The sequence below is a fragment of the Manis javanica genome, chromosome 3, assembly GCF_040802235.1.
Source record: "Manis javanica isolate MJ-LG chromosome 3, MJ_LKY, whole genome shotgun sequence".
NCBI lineage: Eukaryota > Metazoa > Chordata > Mammalia > Pholidota > Manidae > Manis > Manis javanica.
In genome coordinates this window covers 41,982,623-42,000,519 of record NC_133158.1, presented here as the reverse complement: position 1 = coordinate 42,000,519, position 17,897 = coordinate 41,982,623, and the positions used below count along the sequence as shown (strand labels likewise).

Here is a 17,897-nt window from a genome sequence, read left to right as displayed (position 1 = left end):
GGCTCCTCCTAAGTTTGGCTCAAATAAAACTGCCTTCACTGCATGGTGACTTGAGGGATCTCTTCGTGGACGGGCAATACTGGGGAGGCTGGACACTGTCAGGGGGCATAAACTGCCCGGGGTCTGTGTTCCAGCTCAGGCTGTGTTAAAGTCAGCACGCTCACAAAACTCAAATCCTGGATCCGCAAAACCTGTCACTTTCAAGCTGGTTCAATAACAGTGTCAGTAGTTGAGAAACAAAGCCACAGGTCACACCTCATTTGTACTATGTTAAAAAAAAAAGCAGCCCCAAACAGCCCCACCAAGATTTGATATCCCACCTAATGCAGTCGGCCTTTCCCAGGAGTATAATCTTCCGCCAATCTGTCTGGAATTTCCTATCAGCCCTTACAGAGGTGACCTGCATGCTAAGACCCCTGCCTTCCTCCAGGGGAGGAGACCAGGCCTGGGACAACACCTTTTCTTTCCCTAATCATGTCTCCCCCCATCCTCCTCCCTATGAAAACCTCCCATTTTGAACAACAACTCAGAGCATCTCTCTGCTTGCTAGATGGGACGCTGCCTGGTTCATGAGTCACTTCATAAAGCCAGTTAGACCAGTGCTGATACGGGCCACATGGCGACATCTACGCATCCAGGGATTGGGGTCTATGCTACTTCCTCCTGTTATCATTTCCCATTTCGTCCCTAGCAAAACAATCTCCACAAAGTAAGGTATCTGCACTTTTTATCCTGTATTAGACACAAGTTGTACCACTGCTTTCCACTCAAATGTTACATTTACCTACATCACCTGCATTCCCAGCTCTTTGCAAAGAGCAGCAGTCCCTGCTCTCCTGTCGCCGAGGGGGTGAAGTGGACCCTCTCTCCCAGGGAGAGCTTGTCCACGCAGGCAGCATGCAGCCACCCCACGCCAGCCTGAGGTGGAAACTGAAGCCTAGAGAAATAAGGTCCCCAACACACAGATCTTCTCAGTAGCACAGGAACAAAAGGACAGAAAATGCAGGAGGAAAAGCCTTGGCTGAGCTCCTGGGCGCCCCACCAGGCCTCGGGCAGCAGAAAGGAGATTGAGAGTGAGGTTGAGAGTGAGCAGGAAGCCGGACAAGGGTCAGGCCCGTGTAAGGTCTAGTGAGCCTGTGAAGAAGGCCAGTTTATTCTTTAACTTAATCTACAAACTGTCCTTCCTCTTCTTCCTGCCCCTTCAACAATTAGGTAACTTTGTAACTAGGATGAAAGACAGACCTCAAAGTGTAAATAAACCTGTGTGGATAAAGAATGCCAGGATCCTCAACACTGTCACCTAAATAAACCTATTCTGAAGACAGAACTTCAAAGGAATTACTAATAGCCTGTATGCATCATGCCTTAAGCTGACCCCTCCCCAAAAGGCCCTATAAAACTCCAGACCCTAAAGCCTGAAGTGCACCTGCTCCGAGGTCACCCGCACTCCATCATGTACTGCCTGCTATCAGATACACCTTGCTGCATAAGCCAACTGCTCTCCTCTCTAAACTCTTTCTCAGGATTAAAGCAAGAACTCCGTGACCTCCACCTCGGGTGGAATGTCTTTGTCACTGTAAGTCTGGGGAGAAGAAATCCCGGGGCAAAATGCCTCTAAAAACCAAAATCAGTCAAAGGGAGAAATAGAGTTTAAAATCCATTTATTGCTCACAAACTGCAGTCCAGGGCCATCTTTTTCCTCTTTACTGCTCCAGAGAAAACCACCCTCCCCTCACCTCCCAGGTCCGTAAGCCCTAGGTTGCCCAGGTAATCACCCACTGATACGGAGATGAACTTCTCTCCACCCCTGAGGAATGATGCAAATGCTCTAAAGCCATACTTCTTTCCACCACTGAATGCCTACTGATATGCAGATGTGCTAAAGCCAGGCGAGATATTCTAGAAATGTTACAATTTTACCCACAGTCACTTTGCTACTTCGTTCAGCTTTCTAGTCTTAACACAATCCTTTTTCTCTGTTTTATTTCAGACAAGCATGGAAATGAAGTTCTCAAAACATAATCTCATTATATCCAGTGCCCCACAGCTCCCCCAAATCCTGGGGTACTAGGGATATAACTCACACACCATGCAGATTCAACCAGACACTGGACACCAGGTGACCCAGGCTAAATGTAGGAGCTAGCGAGGGATCTGCCCCACACCGAATTCAGTGGGTGTCCCTTCCCTCCCTCTGCTCTTCTCTGTGCTCTGCCACCTGCACAGCTGCTGCCCTTCGCTGTCATGCTTGCTTTAATGAACTCCTTTCTTGCGGGCACTTGTTCGACCTGACTGAATTCTTTCCTGTCTAGGTGGAGGAGTCACCCAACGTGCAGGGAGAGACCTCCCTAGATGTGGCTGCCCAGCAACCATATGATAAATATGGAGAAAACAATGACAAGATAATTGGCTCCCCAGCAAGATTAATCTGAATTCTGAGTCCTCCGCATTAAACTGAAGTCCCGCACTGTGCCAGCAATGCAGCTGGGTGTTCCCTGGGCTGATGACGCGCAGAGCACAGCCACCCAGGCAGGTCCTCCGGGAGTAACCAGCTTGGGTTCAAGTGGGCTCACCCACCTGAGAAAGCAAGCCCCTCCCCACCTCCAAGCCAACACAGAATGGCACTCCCCCTCTCGTGCCTTTGTCTCTTGGCAGCTGGGGGCTTCCAGCTGCTCAGGTTATTTCATCATGGCAAGATGCCAGGATGCAGCTCAGCTGTAGTTTGGGAGTTAGGGTCTGAGTGAGTCAGGCTGTGGATGGTGAGGGGCAGGTCATGGGGCAGGACAGCAGGTGGGCTGGCCACCATTACCCTGGGGATGGAGGCAGTGGCCTCACCATTCTTTGGCTCTTGGGGGGTCTCCTCTTACCCTTCCCTCTTGGAGTCACTGGGTTCACAGCCTAGCACTCGTGTCCTCACGCCCCCCCAGGGCTGGCCTAGCCCCCAACCTCTGCCAGTGAGCAGATTCTGGTTGAGCAACTAGGCCTTGAAACACCCCTACCCCCAACACTGAACTGTGGGGCTGCAATGGTCTCACTGGCCTAAATGCACCATATATGTTTTTTTCTTTTTGAGGTCACACCACCTCCCACTGACAGACCACAATGAAGAGAGAACCAGACACACCCACATGTATGTTTTAACACCCACTCAGGCCATGCACTCAGGGGGTCTCACCCTCAATTCCCTATTTGACAATTGACAGCCACAGGGACCCACTTGAGTCAGGAGAATTCGAGCTTCCTCCCTTCAGACTTGCCTGCTGCCAGACCCCTTCTAGAACCACAGCCACTCAGAAGTTTTCCACAGAGGAACAGACTCCACTACAGGACCCAGGGGAGTGCCAGCAGGCCATGTGGACGTGCCATTCCCAGGCTGGAAGCAAAGCCCAAGCTATGAGCTGAGTGCACGGTTCCACCTGCCAGCAGCTCAGGACTCCACCTGCAAAACGAGTGTAGGCTCGCTGCTGACTCACCAGGGCCCCTGCCACCCGACACCGCTCCCATGCACCCCCAGATGCCACCGTTCAGATGGGGTGGCCTCTCTTGGTACAGCCCTAACAGTGGACACACCTGGGCAGCGAAGACTTCTGCTCTGGCCTCACACCCTGGGAGGTCATCTCTAGGAGTACCTTCATGTACCTGGATTCTGGGCCCCACCAGACGGTCTAACATGAGTCACGATGGGGACTCCTGGGGGCTCCTGGGGGCTGAGGACTGATGAGCAGTCAAGCTCACACCTGACCAGGACCCCAAGAGTCTGCACATTGAGGCTCAGGAAAGCCTCCCTGGCTGGGAGACCCACTGCATGCCACCACCAGACACTGGCAGACACTGCGCCCTGAGTCCACGTGGAGAGGACACCCAGATGCCCAGCCCCCTGGCCGACTTCAACCTGCACCCCTTCACCGGAACCTATGGTCACCGTGAGCACAGTGGCTTTCAGGGAGTTCTGGGTCCTTCTCCTCAACAGCAACCCTGATGCTGGTCTTGGGGCCCCTAAACTTGCAGCTGGTGACAAAGGTGAGGGTTGTCCCTCAACATCAGCCCAACTCCCAGTTCCAGAGGCAGAAGCGGACAGCAAGGAAACTGGACAGGGGGCCACCGTGTAAGGACACAGCATGTCCCTGTGGAAGCGGGCTACAAAGCGGCAGGCACTACAGCTGCTGCATGTGCGGACGAGCCCAGGGGGGTGAGCACCGGGGTCCACTCGCAAGGGCTACGTCTGGATGACCCAATTCGGGGTGATTGTTGTTCCCACTTTGTACTTCCTCTGCAGTTTCCGGTTTTTCGTGTGAACGAAAAAATTAAAGGAGAAAATTAGGGAGAATAACCATGGCAGGTAAACTTCTGCACTCCGGGGGGCCAGACTAAGAACCTGCCCTGGGCTTCCCTGACAACCTACCATCCCTCAGAAGGGGTACCGGCAAGCTCCCACCAAGAGCCCTATCTACACTGTTTCCCACCTGCCAGCACATAAACCACACACGCCCTGGTTGTGGACCGCGGGTCTTTGAGAAGCTGGCCAGCTGAGCAGGTACGTTGGGAACTGCTGATCTAAACCCGGAGCCCCAAGGGGCCCTCACCTCCCACACGTGCTGCTGAGGCTGCAGAACAAACAGGAGAAGCCTCCTTTCTCCAACACAGGACCCAGCCGGAAAGGAGCCCCACCCAGCAGGAGAGCAGAGGCAGGAGGCGGCTCACGAGTCCGTAAAAATGAAGAGCTGCTCCCCCTTAAGGACACGTGCCCCAGAGGCTATGACCCCACCACACTCGGCAGCTGTACGGCCTGACGCAGCCTGTGCGATCCAGCTGGGAGGAAGAGGACCCCTGATGCTCTGGGAGGTAGAGACAGAAGCCCCTGGGAAAGCAATCTGGTATTATCCACCTAAATGACAAAAGCACATATTTTTGACCCAGTGATTCATTTCTGGAATGTCTTCAGATACATGTGATTTATTACATCTGTGGATAATTCACTCAAGTGCTTTCAAATAGAAAAAAAACGTAAAACACAAGCAAAAAGGTCCATCAACGGGGATGGTAGGACAGCTACTGTCCAGCCACCACACAGTCGGGCCGAGACACGGCCTCCTGCCTCTCCTCTTCTGTCTCCACCTGCCGGCTATGCCTCCAGGAGCTACATGGCCTCCACCACCACCCAGGTCTCCTGACCCGGGTCCTCTGGTCATCACCAAACCCCTCCCAGACGCAGGGGTCAGCTACGGATCATGATGTCCCTGGAGAGCAATCTGAGTGCCAACCACACTGCGCTGCAGCCTGCAACCAGCTGTGGGGAACCACTGGGAGCTGTCAATGTTGCAGACCCTCAGCCCCAGTGGCTCCTGGGCACATGCACAGTTTAGTGCAGCCAGACAGCCTTTACTTTAGCAAAAGAATTACTGCCAAATTCCCTTAGATCATTTGATTTTCATTTTGGGGAGTGAAACCCCCTTTAAGAAACTGATAAGCTACAGAAGGTCCACAGATAAGCCCAGCAGTGTCAGGACAGTGAAATTAACTCCCATTATGGGCCTAACTATGTCCCCCAAAATTCATGTGCTGGAATCCAAAACCCCTATTCCTCCAAATGTGGCTGTATTTGGAGAGCCTTGACTGGGGTAACTAAGCTTAAATGAGGCTGTCAGGATGGGCCCTAATCTGATAAGATGGGTACCCTTGTAAGAAGAAATCTGGGCGCACAGAGGGACAACCACATGAAGAGGCTGCAAAAGGACGGCCGTCCACACGCTAAGAAGCCAACCCTGGTATTGGGCTTCCCGCCTCCAGACTGATCAACGAGCACCTGTGGTTTGAGGTGTGGTATTCTCTGCAGTGGTATTCCCAGCAGGCTCCTCTGTCATCACACACTGGCTTGTCTCCCTCCCCTGCCTCATCCCCGAGGCTGTGGAGGCAACTCCAGACCTGTGGCTCCCTGTGGGAGAAACTTGGTCCGTGACCTCCAGGCTCTCCTGTAGTATTTACCCTGAATCCTGGAACACCTCCACAGTCTAAATGACTTGTTACGGCTCAGGCTGTTTTGGCAAAAGGATGCTGCCCACCAAGCCTTTCCACCTATGGATACTGTGAACTCACAGTCAGCTGGAACAAACAGCTCACCAGCTGCAACACACCTACAACACATGCCTTTACGCAGACTGTCTGCCGTGGGAGGGAATGGGGTCACACTTCACCCTACAGCCTTTAATTTTTTGTTTTAGGTTTTTAAATCATGGGCATCTATTGCCTCTATGATATACAAAAACACACACAAAATAAAAGTATAGTAATGTGACAGGACTTTACTTCAAACACAACTGAAATCAAGGGCAGTGTGAGCTTTCCTTGTTTTGCTACCACCTGGAAATTGCCTTTTTACTCTTCATGAAATAAAAATCTAAGAACTATTGCTGTCCCAATATGGGGGTGAAGCAGCTACAAAAGGGAATTCCTTAACCTTGGGTGCTTAGCAGTCCAAATTATCAAAGGTCAGTTACACCACGCAGCCTCAGAAGGCAAGAGCAAGAGGACAGGGCTGACTCTGCTCCACACGGGTGTTTCTGTGAATATCAAGGATAATCAATAATCCCAGCCTTCCCAGCTACAGACAACATGCACAGGAGGTGCACAGTAGGAGACCGCAGAGCCAACACAAATTTACGTCTGCCAGGCACACGCCTCCTCGTCCTGGCACTTCCTCTCCTCAGAATGTGGCAGCGGTGAAGCGAGGGGGCCCTTGGGAAGCCAGGGCTCACAACCCTGCAGTGCTCTGCCCCTTAGGAAGTGACCCACAGACACTCAGAAGAACAATAAATAAGGTCGATGAAGGTTTCAGGACCCTTCTGCCTGTGACATCTATGTTCCAGCCAAGTTCCGTCATCCTCCCCCAGCAGCACTGAGCTCCCACCCATGCTTCAGACACTGAAAAGTGCACGAACTTACAACCTGCCTAGCAACACTGCAGCACAGATGCTTTAACTTACACTGAACCCCGACCCTCTCAGAGTGTGTGCCGATGCTCTTTATTTCTGCCACCACGAGGCTGGAGGCCCACTGGAAAGCAGGAAGGTATCGCAGATAGGGGCACCGCCTCTGGAGCCAGAGTGCCCAGGTTCAGGGCCCAGCTCTGCCATCTGGGCTGCCTGACTGGAATCAGCTTCCAGACTCCTGGCCAAGGAAGGTGAAAACAACACCCCCACCCCACCAAGGGTTGCTCCAAGGATTAAATCAGTTAATGCACATGAAGCGCTGAAAACAGTGCCTGGCACAGAAGCAGTGCTGTTAGTTGCTTATTACTATTGTTACTGTCACTACTATCATTTGCATGCAAGTATAAGCAGTGCATTTGACATCATAATTACTCAACATTAGCATTTCATACCTGACACTCAGACATTGCCACGGTTTTGTACGGAAAAGAATCAGACGCTTACTGTCATCCGTTAAGGCAAAATAGCTGCCAGACTTGGAGAAGGCGGATGCCAGAATCGTGTCACTCCCCTTATCCATGGGCTGTCCATGCTCCCTGAGAGAGAGAGAGGGGACAGTGGTCAGAGCAAGGCTGAGTTCCTCCAGCAACACCTGTGCATTTACAATGCAAGGAGGGAGAAAACGGTCTGAGGTTCATGTAGCCAAATCACGCAGGTATATTAAGGGGACACAGAAAGGTTGAAAACAGCTCTAATTTTTAAGGAGTAAATCTAATTAAACAGAAAATTCTCTCAGCATACATGCAAAGCTGAGCTGGAAGGACCCTCAGAGATCACCTGGCCCACTCCCTCATGGACATGAACTAATCCAAGGCTAGAGGCAAAAATGAAATTGTACTAAAAAAAATTAACTGAGCCACAAAGCCAGTTCTACTAAAGAAAGCCTGCACACAAAATCATCACAGTCTGCACTTACTTTTCAATCAGCCAGAGTTAATCCTGTACACCTGCCTTCAGTCCAGTTAGAGTTACGCTGCATTATTTCAAGGTACTAATAAAATAGTTAATTACTGACAAATTAAGTACTGAGAAAAGTCCCAATATTTTATTGCCCAATTTGAAAGTCACACGTTTCTTTCTGGGGTGGAACCTGCTTTACCCACACAGCAGGGTAAGTGGAAATGAAGAATTCAGCAAGGAAGACCATCCACTTTTAGCTACCTGGTACCATGATGCAAACCATGAGTCAGGCCCTGAAGACGCCTCCCCATCACCTCACCCTTTGTTTTCTTGTGACTTCTTTTCTGCAGTTCTGCAATCATATGTGAAGAGGCTGTCATCCTCACTAAAGAAAAATAACAAGGATTTTTAAAGGGGTACTTAGCGAATAAAATTTTTTTCCCAGACACAAATACTTGCATACTCATTAATTAAAGATCTTATCACAAGAAATTGTCTAGGTACAATATTTCAGGGCACACCTAAAGAGCTTTATCTGCTTAATCTCCTATTTAGATCTGCTATATACAATGAGACAGTACTATGCCAAATAATCAGTTAAGTAAAATAAGAAGAAAACTCAACAGAAAGTAATGAACTAGTCTTTCATGCCCTAGAAAATCAACACAAAATGGTCATATTAGAAGTTATGTTCTGATACTGTCTCCAGTGGTTTTTCTGCACCCAAATTTAAACTGTCACAATTAATAAATGTAAAAAAAGAGGTCCCCATGGCTGACAAGTACTTACCAACACAGGAGCCCCATCTTCCCTGTCGGACCTCAAATTACCTGGGTTTATCCCACCCTCCGTCCTCACCCAGTTCTCACCTCACCTCCAGTGCCTGGCAAAGAGAAGGCAACTTGTACAAATTTACAGCCTTTTAAGTTCTCACACTCAAACTCTTCTCACGTGGAACACAGTTGTGTATAAAAGTAAGTCCTACATAAAATATCTAGGAATAAACCTAACCAAGGAAGTGAAAGTCCTATACCCTGAAATCTACAAGACACTCTTAAGAGAAATTAGGAAGAATTAATATTGTCAAAATGGCCTGCCTAAAGCAATCTAAAGATTCACTGCAATCCGTACCAAAATACTGACAGCATTTTTCAACGAACTGGAACAAACAGTGCTAAAATTAATATGGAAACACAGAAGACCCCAAATAGCCAAAGCAATCCTGAAAAGGAACAATAATGCAGGGGGGATCTCGCTTCCCAACTTCAAGCTCTACTACAAAGCCACAGTAATCAAGACAATTTGGTACTGGCAAAAGAACAAACCCACAGACCAGGGGAACAGAACAGAGAGTCCAGATATTAACCCAAGCACATATGGTCAATTAATATACAATAAAGGAGCCATGGACATACAATGGGGAAATGACAGCCTCTTCACCAAGCTGGTGTTGGCAAAAATGGACAGCTACATATAAGAGAATGAAATTGAATTACTGTCTAACCCCACACACAAAAGTAAACCCAAAATGGATCAAAGACCTGAATCTAAGTCATGAAACCATAAAACTCTCAGAAAAAAACATAGACAAAACCCTCTTGAAATAAACATGAGCAACTTCTTCATGGACATATCTCCCCAGGCAAGGGAAACAAAAGCAAAAATGAACAAGTAGAACTATATCAAACTAAAAAGCTTCTGTACAGCAAAGGACACCATCAATAGAACAAAAAGGCACCCTACAGTATGGGAGAATATATTCATAAATGACAGATCCAATAAAGGGTTGACATCCAAAATATATAGAGCTCATGCACCTCAACAAACAAAAAGCAAATAATCCAATTAAAAAATGGGCAGAGGAAGCTGAGCAGACACTTCTCCAAAGAAGAAATTCAGATGGCCAACAGACACATGAAAAGATGCTCCACATCACTAATTATCAGGGAAATGCAAATTAAAACCACAATGAGATATCACCTCACACCAGTCAGGATGGCCAACATCCAAAAGACAAACAACAAAAATGCTGGCAAGGATGTGGAGAAAGCGGAACCCTCCTACACTGCTGGTGGGAATGCAAATTAGTTCAACCATGTGGAAAGCAGTATGGAGGTTCCTCAAAAAACTCAAAATAGAAATACCATTTGACCCAGGAATTCCACTCCAAGGAATTTACCCTAAGAATGCAGGAACCTAGTTGGAAAAAGACATATGCACCCCTATGTTTATCACAGCACTATTTACAATAGCCAAGAAATGGAAGCAACCTAAGTGTCCATCAGTAGATGAATGCATAAAGAAGAGGTGGTACATATACACAATGGAGTATTATTCAGCCATAAGAAGAAAACAAATCCTACCATTTGCCACAACATGGATGGAACTAAGGGTATTATGCTCAGTGAAATAGGCCAGGCAGAGAAAGACCAAATGATTTCACTCACCTGTGGAGTATAAGAACAAAGAAAAAACTGAAGGAACAAAACAGCAGCAGACTCATAGAACCCAGGAATGGACTAACAGTTACCAAAGGGAAAGGGACTGGGGAGGAGGGGTAGAAAGGGAGGGATAAGGGGAATAAGGGGCATTGCGATTAGCACACATAATGTAGTGGGGGTGGGCGGTGGGCACGGGGAAGACTGTACAGCACAAAAACAAGTAGTGACTCTATAGCACCTTACTATGCTGATGGACAGTGACTATAATGAGGTATGTGGTGGGGGCTTGATAATGGGGGGACTCTACTAACCACAATGTTGCTCATGTAATTGTATATTAATGATACCAAAAAAAACTCCTGCAAGTCAGAAACTTCACCGGCCACTGAATTTCTTTAAAAGGCATAGACGGATGCAAGCAGGTGGGGTCTAATATATCCATATCTCACTGTGGCACACGTTAGATACCTCAAGTCTCTAAAACAAAATAATAGAGGATACACAACAGGTTTGTGAGTAAACTTTTTGTGAAATCTGAATTTAACACGGAACTGGGCTTCTGAAAGCAAATGTTTTAACAAAGCGCACAGTGAGTATATGTACATTTGATAGATAAGACGTTAGTTTCAAGTGTGAATCAAACTACCCTAGGATAGGAAAACAAGGGCAGAAACAAACCACTAATACCCATGAGGCTCTGGGTCAAAACTGTTCAATCAACGCACATTTACTGATTTAAAACTCCCAGGCGTTGTGTAAGCTCTAGGGAACAATAAGGAAGGAGCGTGAAATCAGGGAAACAGAGCCGTGGGAAGGGCCATCGGAAGCGCGCGGCGGGCGCACGTGCACCCTCGAGCCCGGAAGAGCAAAAGGAGCGGAGTTGACGGATGGGGGGTCAAGGATGAGGGAGCAGGACCACCGCAGAGAGCGCGCCCGGGCTCGGGCATCTGAACGTGCTCCCCCAGAGCAAACTCCTCTCACCAAGGAGGCGGGGGCCGCCCTCCTCCCCAGCCTCAGGGCGGGTGTGGCCAGTGTCCACGAGACCCCTCGCCCCCCGCAGAGTTCTCAAGTGTCCGTCGCTGACCAGGCCGTCCACGTCGGGTCCTGGACAGGCGGCGAGGGGCGCGCTGAGGGCGAACCCTGGGAGTAGGGCACGGAGAGCAGGCACGCGGTTGGGCTCCCCGTGGTCGCCCCAGAGGGGCGCAGCCCCGGCGGCGCGGGGGAAACGGCTCCCCAGACCCCGCCGCGTCCCGCAGCTGGGCTCTCTGCTCCAGGACCAGACCTCTCACCTGCTCGCAGTAGACGTGGCCAGGAACCGGCTGCCGCCCCTCACTACCAGCGTCTGGCCACACAGAGCCAGCCCCACAGAACTCCCCATGGGCCCACCCGCCGCCCACGTGCGCCCTCCAGCCCTCTTTCTGCGGGCGCCGGGCAGTGACGTCACACGCAGGCGCTGCGAGGGGGCGCGAGATGACCTCGGCGGGAGCAGCGCGCTTGGGCATGCGTAGAAGGCTATTTCTCCGTTGTCCTTCGGGCGGGTTTCCGGCTCTGCGGCCCTGGGCCTGCAGCGCACCTACTGTGCCCGAAAGGCACGCACCCTACGCTGATAGCGTTCGCTCGCTCAGGGTTCGCCTTTTCCATTGGGGGGAGCGGGGCCTGTGTCCTCCCCGGCGGGTGCCCCTCTTTCGGTCAGGGCGTTGGACGGGCAGCGCGCTGGGCCGAGGCCGAGGCGCGGAAGAGGTCCCAGCCGACCTCCGCCAAGATGAGCCGCGGCGCCCTGCAGGCTGCTTTTCAATCCACAATAACGGCTTTTCCAGGGTTGTTTGTACCTGCAGGGGCGTCGCCAATCCCCAGTTCTCAAGATTGTTTCTCAGGATTTGCCGACCCCGTGGTTCGCAGTGTTCATCTAGTAACTGAAACATTTCCTTGTCTCTCCACCTCCACGGCCTCCGCACAACCCAAACCACCAGAGCCCCCTTCTGCTGGTCTCCACAGTTGCCCCTGACCCCCAGAGATGCCGTTTCCACACTGGAGCCAGAGGTCCTTGAAGAATACATCGGACCCTTCCCCCTGCTTAAAGCCTACTGGCAGCTTCTCGCTGCTCTCACGACAAAGACCGAATCTCAATGCATGAAACTACAAAACTGGCTTGGCTGACTGCAGGCCCCCTTCATTCTCTGTGGCAGTGGCTGCCTTCCAGTTCACTGACTCAGTGCTCTAACCGTAGGGCCTTAGCACATGCTATTCTTTCCTCCAGAAATGTTCTCCCCACCACCCCGTCTATTTACTGTACTTGGTTAATTCCACCCACCCAGTTTCATTTCAGCGGAGTTATCAATCAGAGAAGCCTTCTCTGCCTTTCCATTATTTGCATTCACAGCGCAGTGACTAATACCGTCTCCAGACTGCAAATACCATGAAGGCAGGGGCTGACGCCTAATTTTGCAGGTTCCTGTTGTTAAGCAGGAAAATAGATATGAGCGGGGTGGAAAGAGAAAAGCCAGAAAGTGCACTAAAAAGACCCAAAACTAATCAATTAAAGCTCAAAAAGCCAGGAGCAACTTGGCCTGGAATGTTTGAATATTCCCCAGATAAAGGAGGGTACCTCAGCATAGGCCATGTCTTTATTGTATTAATCATGCAGGCCCAGCCGTAAACAACATAGTAAAAGGCAGGAAGGATTCCATCTTAAATATTGTATTTTAATACCCAGGAAGTTAAAAATGTAAGATTCTTAACTTACACTTTAGCAAACAGACAAGAACTCAGCCCACTTTGGGAGCTGGGCACGCAGTCTGATATGCTCCCAGACTAAGACCCCGGTATCCCAGGGAGAAATCAGACCAGGAACTTCCTTGTGTTAAGCTAATTCTAAGTATTCAAAGACCACTTAATAGGTCTGCACCCCCAGGCCTTAGTCACATTCCTAAAGAAACCTTAAAAGGGGGAAACCCCAGCCTTTTGGGGCATGCCTCTCCCTGAGGCCGCCCAAACGTTTTTAAGTGTGTAATGTTTTAACTTTAAACTCTCTTTTCAGTCTTCCAGGGGGTGGTCCTCTCTGAGGTCGCCCACACTTTCTAAGTGTGTATCCTTTTAAACTTTCTCTAACCTTTCAGTGCACCTCTGCTTGCTGAGGTGGCTTGTACTTCTCTCTTTAAGTAACCTTAAATAAAACTTTTACTCTCCTTCACTACTGTGTCTCTGCCCTTCAGTTCTTTGTCATGGCGGGGACAAGGACCGAGGAAATACCCAACACTTCACCAACACTGTTACCCCAGCTTGCATCTGGTAACCGAGAAAACAGTGCTCAATCGGTATTGCTAAATGAATGAATGGAGCAACTAAATGACTGCCTTAAAGGAGCAGCTATTTGTACCTGACAGTGAAGGAATGACAGGCATGGGAAACTAGGAGGATAATGACCCTGTTAAGCGGGAAAATAGATATGAGCAGGGTGGAAAGAGAAAAACACCAGAAAGTCCCCTAAAAAGACCCAAAACTAATCAATCAAAGTTCAGAAAACCAGGAGCAACTTGGCCTGGAATGTTTGATATTCCCCAGATAAAGAAGGGTACCTCAACATAGCCCATGTCTTTATTGTGTTAATCATGCAGGCCCAGTTTACTTTTTTACCTTTACCTATATGCTGTTTTTATTCTCCATCTGACCCTAATTAAGTAGTTTGTAACCTAGGCAGCTAATTTAGCATGCAGGCCCAGTCATAAACAACATAGTGAAAAGCAGGAAGGATTTCATCTTAAGGACTGTATTTTAATATCCACGAAGTTAAAAATGTAAGATTCTTAACTTACACTTTAGCAAACAGACCATAACTCAGCCCACTTTGGGGGCTAGGCAGGCAGTCTGATAGGCTCCAAGACCTAGACGCCGGTATCCCAGGGAGAAATCAGAGCAGGAAGTTCCTTGTGTTAAGTCAATCCTAAATATTCAAAGACCACTTAACCAGTCTGCACCCCCAGCCCTTAGTCACATTCCTAAAGAATCCTTAAAAGGGGAAACCCTCAACCTTTTGGGGCATGCCTCTCCCTGAGGTTGCCTGCACTTTTTAAGTACATAAACTTCTACTTGAAACTCTCTTTTCAGCCTTTCAAGGGGCACACTTCTCAGGTCACCTGCACTTTCTAAGTGTGTAACCTTTTAATGTTAAACTTTCTCTCTCCAGACCTTTCAGGGCACCTCTCCTTGCTGAGGTGGCCTGTACTTTTCTCTCTTTAACTTTAAATAAAACTTTTACTCTCCTTCACTACTGTGTCTCTGCCATTCAGCTCTTTGTCGCAGTGGGGTCAAGGATCGAGGAAAATACACAACGCTCCCCCAACAATCCTAACCCTACTTCCTGTAGGAATCCAGGATATATTTACGCCCAAATGCAAAGGTTGATGCTGCTCGCAAAGCAGAACACTGGGGGAGAGATGGACTTCCTTAAAGGGGGTGAGGTAAAAGCAGCTTTCATAGAAGCAGAAGATGGAGGAAAGTTTGTGTGTCGCTGGATGAAAGCACACTGGGATTTGGGGAGGGGTGGCGGCTGAAGAATCGCAAGGGAGTTATCAGTGGGTTCTTGTCACAGTAACAACACTAGAAGCTGGAGACATAAGTGGTTCTGAAAATGAATCTGCTGTAAATATCATTTCTATGCAGCTAACCTCCCTGACACAGTGGAAGTCCATACTCATGGTGACACAGGGACCATGAGCTTAGACAAAAAAGGATGAGGGCCTCTAGACAAAGCAACGTAAGATATTTACAGTCAGAGCAATGTAACTACAGGCAAGGAAATCCCCCTATCAAATGTAAGCTCTAGAAGAGAGGATTAAAGATGGCAGCATGAGGGGTGAGACAGAGGTTTCCTCCTAAAACCGCATATAATATGAAAATATAATTAATACAACTAATCCTGAAAGAGCAACAGGAAAGAGGACTGCATCAGACTGCACACACCTAGAGAAAAGAGCAGACCTCACGGAACAGGGTAACGTACCAAAGCTGTGGCCCAGTGGGACCCAAGCCCTTCCTCCACCTCACCGCACCAGTGGGAGGAAGAGAAATGGAGCAGGGAGGGAGTGGAGGCCTGGGACTGCTGAATACCTAACTCCAGAGATCTGCTCTGGGAACACAAACCTACATTTCATGGTGCTTCCACGATACTCTTGAGAATAGGGGCTTGGAAAGCTAAGACAGGCAGAATTCCTTGAGAGACTAAGATTCCAGCTACTTGTGGAAAGCAGGGATCCATATCTGGCTGCTCTGGAACAAAAGAAAGGCAGGCAGTCTGAGAGACTTCCAAACAAGGAAGTCCTTAGCAAGAGGGCTGCTAAAGGGGCAAGGATTGCAGAGCTTACTGCTCAGGAGAAAGGACAGGTAGACAAAATTGTCTGGGTGCACTCTGCCCAGCAGGTTGGGAGCTTTCAAGATTTCCAGGTGCACTAGCTCCCTGGCTGGGTACACAGCTCCAAGGACCCTCTCCATGATAAGCAGCCTACTGTGCCTTTCTCCAGCCAACCCCATGTGGATCGCAAACTGGCAAACTATACCCTGGCGTTAGGCCAGCCAGAGGGAAGATGTGTCTACAGCAACTACAAACTATAAGTTACATACATGCTTATAACTGTGTGCTCAGCCCACTGGTTCAGGCAGTGGACGCAGGCACAGCAGCCGGTAGGCACGAAACAGCTCTTTCCTCCCCCCAGACACAAATACTGCTCCCCTGCCACCACCAACATTGCTTCAGGGACTGAGCAGCTCCAGAGAGTAGAGCTTCTGGACACTAGAGGGGGCCATATACAAATATGAAATGCCAAAGGAACCTGGTTGAGAGTAAAATTAATATAACCCCTGAGAAAGATGACATGGACCTCATGACTCTTCCTGAAAGGGATTTCAAAATAAAAATCATTAACATGCTAATGGAGGTATGGAAAGATATTCAAGAACTCAGGAATTATTTCGGGGCAGAGATCCAATCTTTGAAGAGCACAATGGAGGATATTAAAAGCAGATTGCATATGGTGGAGGAGATGATAAATGAAATAGAAACTAGAGAAGAGGAATACAGAGAAGGTGAGGCACAGAGAGAATAAAGAATCTCTAAGAATGAAATAATATTGAGAAAACTGTGTGACCAATCCAAATGGAAAAATATTCACATTATAAGGGTACCAGAAAAAAGGAGAGAGAAAGGGATAGAAAATGTCTTTGAGGAGGTAATTGCTGAAAATTTCCCTAATCTGGGAAAGGAGATGGTCTCCTAGGCCATGGAGATGCACAGATCTCCCAACACAAGGGACCCAAGGAGGACAACACCAAGAATATAGTAATTAAAATGGCAAAGATCAAGGATAAGGACAGACTATTAAAAGCAGCCAGAGAAAGAAATAAGATCACATACAAAGGAAAGCCCATAAGGCTATCATCAGATTTCTCAGCAGAAGCCTCACAGGCCAGAAGGGAGCGGTATGATGTATTTAATGCAGCAAAACAGAAGGGCCTGGAACCAAGATTACTTTATCCAGCAAGATTATCATTTAAATTTTAAGGATGGATTAAACAATTTCCAGATAAGCAAAAGCTGAGAGAACTTACCTTCCACAAACCATCTCTACAGTGTATTTTGGAGGGACTGCTATAGATGGAAGTGTTCCTAAGGTTTAAAAGCTGTCAACAGAGGTAATAAAATCACAGAAAACAAAGCTAATTACTAAGCAAATGCAAAGTTAAATTAACTATCCCCAAAGTCAATCAATGGATACACAAAGAGTACAGAATATGATACCTAATATATAAACAATGGAGGAGGAAGAAAAAGGAGGAGAAAAAGAAAAGAACCTTTAGATTGTGTTTGTAATCGCATACTGAGTTAAGTTAGACTCTTGGAGAGTAAGGAAGTTAACCTTGAACCTTTGGTAACCACGAATCTAAAGTCTGCTATGGCAAAATTACATACCTATCGATAATCACCCTAAGTGTAAATGGACTGAATGCACCAATCAAAAGACACAGAGTCACTGAATGGATAAAAAAAACAAGACCCATCTATATGCTGCCTACAGGAGACTCACTTTAAACACAAAGACCTACACAGACTAAAAGAGAAGTGATGGAAAAAGATATTTCATGCAACTAATTGTCGCGACCCTTCAGGGACCGAAGCAACACGCCCAAGGTCTTGATTCTTCTCTAGGCTTTATTGTCTAATCTCTCACGGTGGTTACAGCAGTTGTCGGGCAGCTCTCTCGCGGCAGTTACAGCAGTTGTCGGGGAACTCTCTCGCGGCGGCAGTTACAGCAGTTGTCGGGGAACTCCTCTCCCTCCCGGCGGGCTCCCTTATATTCAGTCACCCAACCAATCCGGGACAGTATCATGCGTGACCTTTAAGCGGATAGGTGTCACGCGCCACTCTAAGCGGGCAGCACGAGCTGTGCACGGGTACGGAAGTCTGCTGGGCCAATCCCCAACAGGGAAGAGGGGAAAGGGTGGTGAGCAGGAAGCAGGCGCCATCTTTAGGGTGTTGTCCAGCTAGAGTAGGGCTCAGCCTCGGCCATAGGCCGGGCCC

General features: G+C 48.5%; 1 protein-coding gene across 7 annotated transcripts in view; it reads right to left on the bottom strand.

Moving 5' to 3' along the window:
- Positions 1-11,785, bottom strand: part of WDR4 (WDR4 tRNA N7-guanosine methyltransferase non-catalytic subunit) — a 31,578-nt gene extending 19,793 nt beyond the window's left edge. For 2 of the 7 annotated variants that reach the window (XM_037014708.2, XM_037014707.2), the window contains exons 1-3: positions 11,617-11,784; positions 8,206-8,271; positions 7,379-7,522 (exon numbers count right to left, since the gene is read on the bottom strand). In XM_037014708.2, coding sequence (XP_036870603.1) covers positions 7,379-7,522; positions 8,206-8,271; positions 11,617-11,705 — 299 coding nt within the window. In that variant the 5' untranslated portion in view covers positions 11,706-11,784. Of the gene's footprint in view, positions 1-7,378; positions 7,523-8,147; positions 8,272-11,616 lie in introns of those variants that run through there. The other 5 variants (XR_012129105.1, XM_037014710.2, XM_037014709.2 and 2 more) reach the window with 5 other exon arrangements.
- Between the last annotated feature and the right edge of the window lie 6,112 nt (positions 11,786-17,897).